Genomic DNA, 10,203 nt, shown 5'->3' with positions numbered 1-10,203 from the left:
CTACCCTTTTAAGTTCCCTCTGCACGGCAGCACCACCACCTGGTGTATCAACGGTTCCTCCTACTTCTGTACTATCTGCAAAGCTGTTGAGGGTGCACACTGTCTTATCACCCAGGTTAATAATGAGGAAATATTGGCCTCAGTATTGGCCCTGGGGCACACCACAGATGACTACCTCCAGCGGGACTTTTTTTTTTGCTGAACCCAACCCTTGAAGACAGATTAGTGGGTTTCCAGTCCAACTCATTGTGTACTTCCCTAGTCAGTACTTCATCATTTTGCACTGAGCAGTACAGACAGTGGTGAAAGCCTTGCTAAAGCTGAGGTAACAAACATCCACTGCTGTCCCTTCATCCATCAAGCCTCATGTCATAGGAGAAGGCTGTAAAGTTCTTCAGGTGTTATTTCTCCTTCATAAATCCATGCATGCCCACTCCCAGTTACTTTCCTGTCCTTAATGTGTTTTAGAATGGTTTCCAGGATTAATTGCTCTGTTGCCTTCTGTTACCTCTCTCCATTACCTTCTTTGAGGTGTGGCTGACCAGTTTGTTGTTCCTTTTATCCTCCTTGAGGACAGGAATGACATTTGCTTTCTTATGGTCCTGAGGAGCCTCTCCTGGTCACTGTCCATGATGCCCTTTCAAAGATAATTCACTGTGTCCTCCCTATGACATTGGTCAGTGCTCAGCACTTGGGTGCATCTCATCGAGACCCGTGGCCTAGTGCATGTCTGATCTGTTTGAATGTTTCCAAAGATAATGGTCCTCTACTCAGGTTTCCTTGCTCCAGACTTTTCCAAAGGTCTCAAGGACCTGGGAATTCTGAAGGCAAGTTTTACCAGTGAAGACTGAGGCAAAGAAGGCATTGGGTACCTCAGCCTTCTCCATGTCCTTTGCCACCAGGTGCCCTGTCCCATTCAGCAGCAAGCCCAAGTTTTCCCTACTCTTGCTGCTGATACACCTGCAGAAGCCTTTCTTGTTGTCCTTAATGCTCATTAGATTCAACTCCACACAGGCTTTGGCATTCCTAAGACCATCCTTTATATACTTTTCTGAGTAACTTGGTGGGGCTTCCACATCTTGTACACTTCCTTTTTTATGTTTGAATTTAGTCAAGAGCTCCTGGTTTATCCCTGCAGGCCTAAATGTTTGACCAACAGAAACATGTTAAGAATCAAAGAATTTCTAGTGGTCTTGATTTTTTTAGGGTTGTGTTCTGCAGCACTGACTGAACTTCCCTTCTTGTTTGTGTGCCATAAAGGTGCTAGAGAGCCAAGACTAAAAGAATATGTTTCTGAAAAGGGGCCAGAGGTGCTAGAGAGCCAAGACTAAAAGAGTATGTTTCTGAAAAGGGGCCAGGAACTTATAAGGACACAGTTCTGGCAGGAAAGATAAGTTTGGAAAAAATGAGCATGAGAACATTAGTTACTTGCTCTCATTTTTTTTTTTTTTTTCCCAGTGAAACATTTTTTACATGTTCTCACATATAAAATTAATGCCATTAGATTTCTCTGAACTAGAAACATCCCATTATGTTTTGAGCATTAGTTAGTGGTGTTAAAACGTAGGTGACAATATTATGTTTGTTTTCTGAGTGAATTTGTGAAGCAATGAAGCTTACTTTTATGTGATGTATAACTTTTGTTTTAATGTCTGTTAACTTTGGTTGTTCTGTAATTACAGCATGCAATGAGATTATGTTTTGAAGAAGAATTGTGAAACAGTGGAAGCTTATCCAGTTAGAAGCAAGCTTTCAAATGAGTTAATATTTCCCCCATTCCTCTTATTTGCAGGAGACAGCTGCAGTCACTGGATGCATTATAGTGATGCCACTAAAACCAGAAGTGGGTGGGCCACAGAATTATTAAATGAATTCAAAAGCAATGTTGAATTGCTTAAGCAGGCTGTAAAGGATCAGGTCATAGATTCTCCTCCCAAATCACCACCTGCTGTATCTCCTCAAAACCTACAAACAGGTACTTTTTTGCATCACTAATGCTCTAATTCCATGAAATGTTAAAAATATTCTTAAAAAGACTGTTCTTTTCAATGATTCCATCGCTATTCTTTCCTACAGGCAAGGAACAGATACCGAAAGGAACATCTAGGGCTTCCTCTGTACCTTCCCAACAACCAAAGGGCAAACTGATGTCTAGTCCTATTGTGGTTAGACTTGCAGATTTCAATATATATCAGGTACCTTTCTTCAAGTTAGTAAAACTGGGGCTACTTAGCCCTTGACTGTTACGTAACTGTGTTTTTTAAGGGACAGTTCTGAAGTCCATTGAAATAGATAGAAGTCTTTCCATCCATTCTTGGATTAGACCTTTATGGGCCTGCTTCTCCTTTGTTAAAATTAGTGGATATTTTCTTACCACCTTGATATTAAATGACACCCTATCACAATTATGTTTTGGATCCAAGTTCTACTGTTGCCCCAATCCTGGCATTTGGAATTTCATCTTTTCATTTTACTGTTAGGTACCCAGTATTTTAATATGTGGTTTTGTATTTCATGCTTTTCTGACTGACGTATTTTAGAAAGTACATGGATTTTTTTTTTTTTAATGTTAAATTAAGGGGTTTTAAAGCTTTCTTCATCCCGTCCCTCCCCTAGTGATATTTGAGTAGGCACTTTAACCTTTCTTTTCCCCCAGCCCCCTCATTTGTTTCAGTGAGTAGTTTTAGCTGCTGGCTGTGGTCCAGATTCACTCTGATGCAGGAGGCAACAGGAACAGAGGAGTATATCTAAGGCAGAATGGTAGTGATATAGAAGGATCTACTCTACATTTCAGGTCCTAACAATGATGCTTAGTGTGTGTTCTTAGTCACTGTGACTTCTATGTGCTCTTGTTCCAATTTTCAATGCTTTTTTGCCATCTCATGTCTGATAGAGTGGGAGGTTGCAGCTTGCTGCCAGAAGCCTTCATCTGGATTTGAAGTGGTTTTATAATATCATTTTGTCCTGTTGGGGTTTGCATTTGCTTTCTACTCTTCAGATGTTGTCTTCTCCTCCCTACACAAATACATTTTCAATTTTTTAAATTGTCATTATTTCTATATTTTTACAATTTACAAAAAGCTGTTTTACTAAATAAATCTGTTATTACTTGAATTTTTGTGTGTTAATACAGAGTTGTTTGCATCTTGAAAAAAGCTACACAGAGTGAAGCAGGCTTATAAAGGTTACATATTCATTATTTCCAGGGAAACTAATACAAGTAGACATTGTCATATATTCAACATGAATAAGTTGGCTAGTTTCAAACTAGCAGGCTGACCGACCAAGTGTTGGATGAAAGAGCTGTGTTTTGACAATATACTTTCTAAACTACGGTACATTCCAAGAAATTTAAGGTCAAATATATATCAAAGGGTGATCTCTTTCTCATTTCATGATTTATATTGGAAGGAAGCAGAAATGGAGGATTGCTGTTTTTATAGTGTCCTGATTCTCCCGTGAAGCAGACCTTTTGGCATAGCTGAGTTTACATATCTCTTCCAGGTGCATACTGAACACCTTGCTTAGGAGTTACAGTCAAGGGTTGGCCTGTGTTCTGGAATCTGTCCTTGTTAACAGTACGTGGACTTCCAAACACTAGTGTAATAAACATCTAGTTCATCTATCCCTTATCATCTAGATACGGGATCCTTTTGGAGAGACAGTATGCAAATATACCACGTCCTAGTGTAGTTGCTTATACAGGAGTTGCAGTGTTTGCAATAAAGATACTGTCATTCTAGGCTTCTACTGAATGCCTGTGAAAGTCACCTGCCGCCCCTGCCTCGCATGAAAGAAGGGGATCTGGTACCCTTAATACTATATAGTTTTCTTGCAAAACCGTTCTATGGAGTTTGCTTCTGCTGCAGAGCTGCTAGATGTTTCTCATTGTCTGCGCTTTGTGTAGTTGGGCATCTACATCTGAGAGCAGTGGAAAGTTACCCTACTAGGGGCAGTGCCTTGCAACTACAAATCCTTAGTGATTCATAAAAATGTGATGTATTAATGAAGTTAATATTTTGTCTTTTACAGGTTTCGACAGCAGACCAGTGTCGTTCTTCCCCGAAAGCTCTGATCTCTTGCAATAAAAAGTCGCTGTATCTTCCCCCAGAAATGCCAGCTATTCATATTGAATTCACTGAATATTACTATCCTGATGGAAAGGACTTTCCTAGTAAGACTTCTGTTTGTACCTAACCATAATGGAACTAGATGATCTTTAAGGTCCCTTCCAACCCTAACCATTCTATGATTCTATAAATTCTGTGTGTTACCTTTACCTTTATGACGCTTAGTACTGATTCCAGGTTGACAGTTGGAAACGGGTAATGGCTTTCTAAAATGGAAAGAACACAACACTGCTCTGTTTGCTCCTGGCAAAATCCTGTAGATACTGTTTTTTATAAATACGGTTTTGAAGTTTTAAAACACTCACAGAAATTTTATTGAGCCATAAATTCTTCATTCTGCAACACATACCTGTGTTGTTTTTGCAATTACACTGTCTGGCTACATGAAAGGACTCCAGCTATTGCAGTAGTGTCGTAAGATGCAACGAAGATCTGCTGGAGTTAATTTTATTAATGTGTTATGGGGCTGGCCCTGTTTTACAGACATTCCTGTATGTGAATTTCTTGGGGATGGGACTTGAGCTCAACAAATCTCCTTGGTTCTACCCTTCCTCTGTAATGAGGACATTCTCCCGCTCTCCTCAGACTTCATTCTATTCCAATACTAGATTTTACAGTCAAAAAATCAGTTACTTGCTTGGAGTGAGAGAAAAAAGCATGGCTTTAGGTATCCTCTAACAATTTATTTTTCCTTGGGACCAAAGGAGTGAGTTTCTGTTCTTTCTCAGATGTAAAATACTGGTGAAATGGAAGCCTGCAGTTATATTTCATCCAACGTAACCTCCCAAAACAAACAACCCAAACAAAGCCCCCAAAACATTTTATTTGTTCTCATGATTTTGTTTTGTTTTCTCTTTTAGTTCCATGTCCAAATTTGTACGGCCAGCTGAATGCTTTACAATTCACCCTGGACGAGAGAAGTATTCTTTGGCTAAACCAGTTTGTGTTGGATCTGAAGCAGAGCCTGATACAGTTCATGGCTATGTACAAATTAAATGACAATTCAAAATCAGATGAACATGTTGATGTGAGAGTTGATGGACTGATGTTAAAGGTACGCGGTCACTGAGGAGGGTTTTGTGGTTCTTTGGGAAAAAATACTTTTTCTCTTAGTCTGAAAAGCTGTTAGCCAAGTGGCTTGAGAAATAAATGAATAAATGAACAAACAACCCATGCAATAAGCCAGATGCTCTGGAAAACTATGCAGAATATGAGAGTTTGAAGACAGACATCTCCTCCATACGACTTCATCTATATCCTAGGGGTATTTCAGCTTTATATTGAAGACCTGAATGGGAGTATTAACAAATCATTTCACTGTGTTCGATGAAGCTGACACAGCAGAATTAAAAAGAAAAAAAGAGCACTGAAGTAAAAGTAACTAGCAAAAAATTATTTTTTGCACTCTGTATTAACACAAGGGCCCTCCCTTGTTCCTCTGGTTGTGGTGCATCAAAACTCTTTTGTTCTGCTTAGTGAATGTCTGGACTAAAGGAAGTGGGTCACCTGAATGCTTCTCTACTTCAAAACCCATTCTCACAATTTTCTGTTTCACACTAGCCCTTGGCTGTAGTTCAGACACACAAGTTCTCGATATGTTTATTCCAGAGGAGGCGTGCTTGTCACTCCAGCTGAACTTCAGATTTTTGCTACCCTTGTCATCTTTGGAGGAGAATGATTATTGAGCAGAAAGTTTTTTTACTCCCCCTTCCCCCTCAATTTGCATTGGGCGTTGGTTCCAAGGTTCAGAGGCAAAAAAACCCAATGAGTCTTTTTGATGGTGCCCGCAGAAGAGCTTTCAAGGGTTCTAAGAAGTTTTCATATGGAGAGATGGTTATCTTTCTAAGGCTCTTGGTGCATATTTAATGGAACTTTAAAAGGATGTGGTTTGTACTGAATGAAAACAATCAGTGAGAGCTAACAAGCAGGCCACTACAAGTATAGACTGATCAAATATTAAATTACTATATGAGAATAACCTGCTAGACTAAGAGAAAAGTACTCTTAAATCCCCCGAACCTTGACTAATATTAATTACTTCATCCCTGTTGTCACTGCATTATTTTTGTTTCAGCAAATTATGTATCTTTTATTATTCGTGTCCTTGATGTTTACGTATCATATAGCTAATTGCTATATAGTTATATATTTTGTTCTTAGTCCTTCTGTTTACACGAAGAAGTTTCTTTGCTCCATCTTGTAAGTGTCTTTAGGATGACTCTTTTATTCTGATTTTTATAGATTCAGCGTGGAGATGTTGTCACAGAAGGTAGTGTCACTGCTACCAGCAGAAGTGTGGCCAAGGCCCATGTTAGCAACAGATAGAGGATTTGGCTTAAAATTGATATTTTCTTTAAAAGTCAGGATATGCAAGTTAAATTAAATCCAGTATACGGAACTATTTTGGTTTTTTAGGAGTTGGAGTATATTTTTATGATGAAAAACATTTCTTATGTTTACCAGATAATGGTCACAAAATACCTATTCTGTATTCTGCGATGTTAAGAATATTAGCTGTGTTAGCACATTTAATAGTTTCATTGTATCTTACCATAGAAACAAAATACTGTACTACTCAGAATAGTGAAAAACCCTATTTGACAAATAAGATTGAAAACCAGAGATAATTCGGTGTTCAAAGTTGTAAATACTTGTAAGATTTGAACAAACATTCTGCCAAGCTGTTTCATGTGAAGCATGAATTTTAGCTGTTTCCTCAATTGTATACCACGTTCATCTATATTTTTGTAACTAGACAAAATATATTTCTCTCCTGCAGTTCATCATCCCATCAGAAAACAAACCTGAACTTCATAAAGATCATCCTCGTGCACTTTCCATTCAAAGTTCAGAGATGATTGCTACGAATACAAGATTCTCGCCGAACTGCAGGCACTCTGATCTGGAAGCTTTGTTTCAGAACTTCAAAGACTGTGAATTTTTCAGTAGAACTTTCACCACTTTTCCCAAGTCCCAGAAGAATTTTAATCTTTTGCATCCGATCTTCCAGAGACACGCGCATGAACAAGACACAAAAATGCACGATGTTTATAAAGGTTATATAATCCCAAAATTGAATAAGTATGCATTAAAGACATCTGCAGCTACTGACGTTTGGGCCTTGCATTTTTCCCAGTTTTGGATAGATTACGAAGGAACGAAAAGTGGGAAAGGCCGACCGATAAGCTTTGTGGACTCATTCCCACTTTCCCTTTGGATTTGCCAGCCAGTAAGATTTGCAAAGTCACAAAAAGAGCTTTTATCACATAATCAGACAGCTTTGAACATTCCGAAAAGTGACTCTAGTGACCTTGCTAATAGGCTGCAACGTAAAAAACTTTTAAAGGAGTACTACAGCAGTGAAACGGAGCCTGTGACCAACGGCGTCCGCGTGTCAGATGCTTCAGGAGTGCTTGCTGAAAGCTCTGCCTCTGATGCAGATGTACATGTTCTTGTCCATATTCAAAAACACGTAAGCGTGCAGATCAATCATTACCAGTATCTTTTTTTGCTGTTTCTCCATGAATCCCTTGTATTGCTCCTGGAAAACTTAATGAACGATGTAGAAGCAGTGACAGGAAAACCTGCAAAGGAAACAGATGTCTGCATAGGGATCCTACTAAAAAGTGCAGAACTAGCCTTACTACTGCATCCAGTGACTCAGGGAAACCCTTGTAAGACTCCAGTTGTGGAAGAAGAAAGTCCTGTGGCATCAGAGCTCTCCCCTCTGGGAAATGGGGAAGCTCTTACTTCAGAGAGTAAATTAGGTGGCAGTAAGACAGTGCAAACTGGCATTACTAATTTTGATTATGTAAATGACTGCAAGCCTCTGAATGCTGAAGTTAATAAAGGAATTTTAATAGATCCTCTTTTGTTTAAATCGGACAGCCATACGGATTTTCAGAAAGGAAGGTCGTTTTCAGATGATGCATCGGATAAAGGCCTGGGAGATACAAGTGAAGGAGGAAGCAGTGGACTGTTTAGTAGAAGCGATTCAGAGGAGGTCTGTGGACCTCTGAGTGAGAAAAGTAGTTTGCATCCTAGGGATTCAGCATCCATTTTAAATAAGAGAGAAGATTCTACTGAATTTTTCATTGATAAAGAGGATGAAAAAAATACATTCCCAAACAAGTTAAATGAACAGGAAGGTACAACTGATGGCTGCCCTAACCACCTCACTGACTTGGAAACAGAAACTGCCTTAGAATCTGATGAGCTTGAAATCAACAAAGAGAAAGTGGCTTCAGTTAGAATGTTTGCATCCCAGCCTTCCTCAAGGTATAGAAGGTTTCATACTAGACCAGTTTTCCTCCTGTTTGAAAATATTTATCAGTCTTCTTGGCCACGTGCTGTTGGTCGTGGTCAATGGAAGTGAACATCTAGTAGGTGAAAGTATATAAAGATAAAAGATATGCAGTGTGCAGCATTCAGTGAAAGCTAAAATGAACTGTTAGTTAATTGATTTAAGCTATTTACTTTCAGTTTAAATGTTTTGAATTATGTATTGAGAAGTACATTGAGATAAATATCCCAGGAATGCATGTGGTCTCTACACTTGCCTCCATGCCAAAGGATTCTTGAATAACCAGATTTTTTCTTTTACATATTGGCTGGTTTAGAGGAATTTTTTAAAATTACTTCTATGTAATTCCTCAAATTTGAAACAATAACTTCTTAATGTCATTATATTTAAAAAGTGCAAAGCCTAAGGAACGCTGCCCGTCCGACCTCCCTGCATTCTCTGTTTCTTACAAGAATATGAAGAGAAGTCCCTCACAAGTCTCTCTGGACACCATCTCTATTGACAGCATGATGCTCGAGGATCATTTGATAGAGAGCGATGGAAGCGACAGCCAAAGCTTTCTGGAGAAAGGTAAGCAGGTTTAACAAAATATTTTTAAGCAGTACGTGAAAATGTTGTTTGTTACTAAAATAATACTCAGAAGGATTGTCCTGCAGCAGATCCTGCATGCTTCACAGCATTGTTTCTCTTAGATTCTCCAGTCAGTCATAGCAAGGATATTCACAGCACACGTTTCAAGGGAAAGCAATAAGGTGTGCTACTTAAGTAGTGCTACTTCATTAAACACCACTTAATTTTCCTCTCTTGAGGAGAGTAAAAGCATTGCAGTGCTGTGTTGCAACCCTGAATTAAGCAGAACTCTTCCCTGTTTTGTTTAAAAGCCGTTGCTTTGGCTGTAAGCGTTTACAGGTTTGTACCCTGGATCGGTGTTAGGCTCGAAATGGTAAAGAAGCTGTAATTTTAACAGTAGATGGGAAGGAAATAGATTTTCTCTAATACTCGGCATGCTAATTATCAGGCTGATGGATGTGGGAGTCTCCTTTCAGCTAGTTCCTTGTGGAGCAGTTGCTAGCTATTGGCGGTTGCTCCTTATCTGGGGAAGGAACTCAAGTGTGTGGTAATGATGTCTTCACAGTCTGTAGTATTGTGGACTTACGCATTTGTAATGATCTAGTAGCTCTCTGGCAAAACTGATTAAATGATTTTCTAATGTCAGAAAACATGATTAGAAGACTTTATTGGTACCTCTTTTCTGAGAAATTCTCCTTCTAATAAAGAATGACAGTTTGTTTTTTTTTTTTTTTTCCCCCTGTAGGATTTCTTTTAAGTCTAGAGCAATAATGAGAAGAATGCTTCACTGGCAAACCTGTTATATATTTGGATTGTAGGAGTATTCCTGCATGTGCTTATGTGGGAGTATGCCATAAAATACATTTTCCATTTTAAATGACCTTTATGTGGTTTTTTAGTTAGTTTAAAAATACTTAACTGCAGAGTAAGTCTGTATCCTTTCTAGTTGTCAAGGAAACACTGCCAGGATCACTCTAACAAAAATATATATAGCTGATTTCTCTAAACTTAAACCAGCAAACATTTGCTCTAAAGGCACTGTGTAATGTTTTAGGTACGTGGCTCAGAACTTAATTTTCTTTTTTTTCTCCGTAGATCAATTTTATATTTGCTTTGGAAGAGTAAAAAAGGCCCTTCACAATTTTTTCAAGTGCACGTAGACTGCCACTTTGGTTTTGTCACTATATCCTGGCTTGCAGG

General features: G+C 38.8%; 1 protein-coding gene across 1 annotated transcript in view; it reads left to right on the top strand.

Moving 5' to 3' along the window:
* UHRF1BP1L (UHRF1 binding protein 1-like) overlaps positions 1-10,203 on the top strand; it is a 39,763-nt gene that overhangs the window by 15,307 nt on the left and 14,253 nt on the right. The window contains exons 10-15 of the mRNA XM_010148893.1: positions 1,793-1,975; positions 2,077-2,195; positions 4,033-4,174; positions 4,991-5,184; positions 6,910-8,408; positions 8,828-9,003. Of these exons, the coding sequence (XP_010147195.1) occupies positions 1,793-1,975; positions 2,077-2,195; positions 4,033-4,174; positions 4,991-5,184; positions 6,910-8,408; positions 8,828-9,003 (2,313 nt within the window). The remainder of the gene's footprint in view (positions 1-1,792; positions 1,976-2,076; positions 2,196-4,032; positions 4,175-4,990; positions 5,185-6,909; positions 8,409-8,827; positions 9,004-10,203) is intronic.

This window comes from Eurypyga helias, unplaced genomic scaffold (genome assembly GCF_000690775.1).
Source record: "Eurypyga helias isolate BGI_N326 unplaced genomic scaffold, ASM69077v1 scaffold5663, whole genome shotgun sequence".
In the NCBI taxonomy this organism is placed as follows: domain Eukaryota; kingdom Metazoa; phylum Chordata; class Aves; order Eurypygiformes; family Eurypygidae; genus Eurypyga; species Eurypyga helias.
The sequence above is the reverse complement of the archived record's forward strand: the minus strand, read 5'-3'. Positions and strand labels throughout refer to the sequence as shown.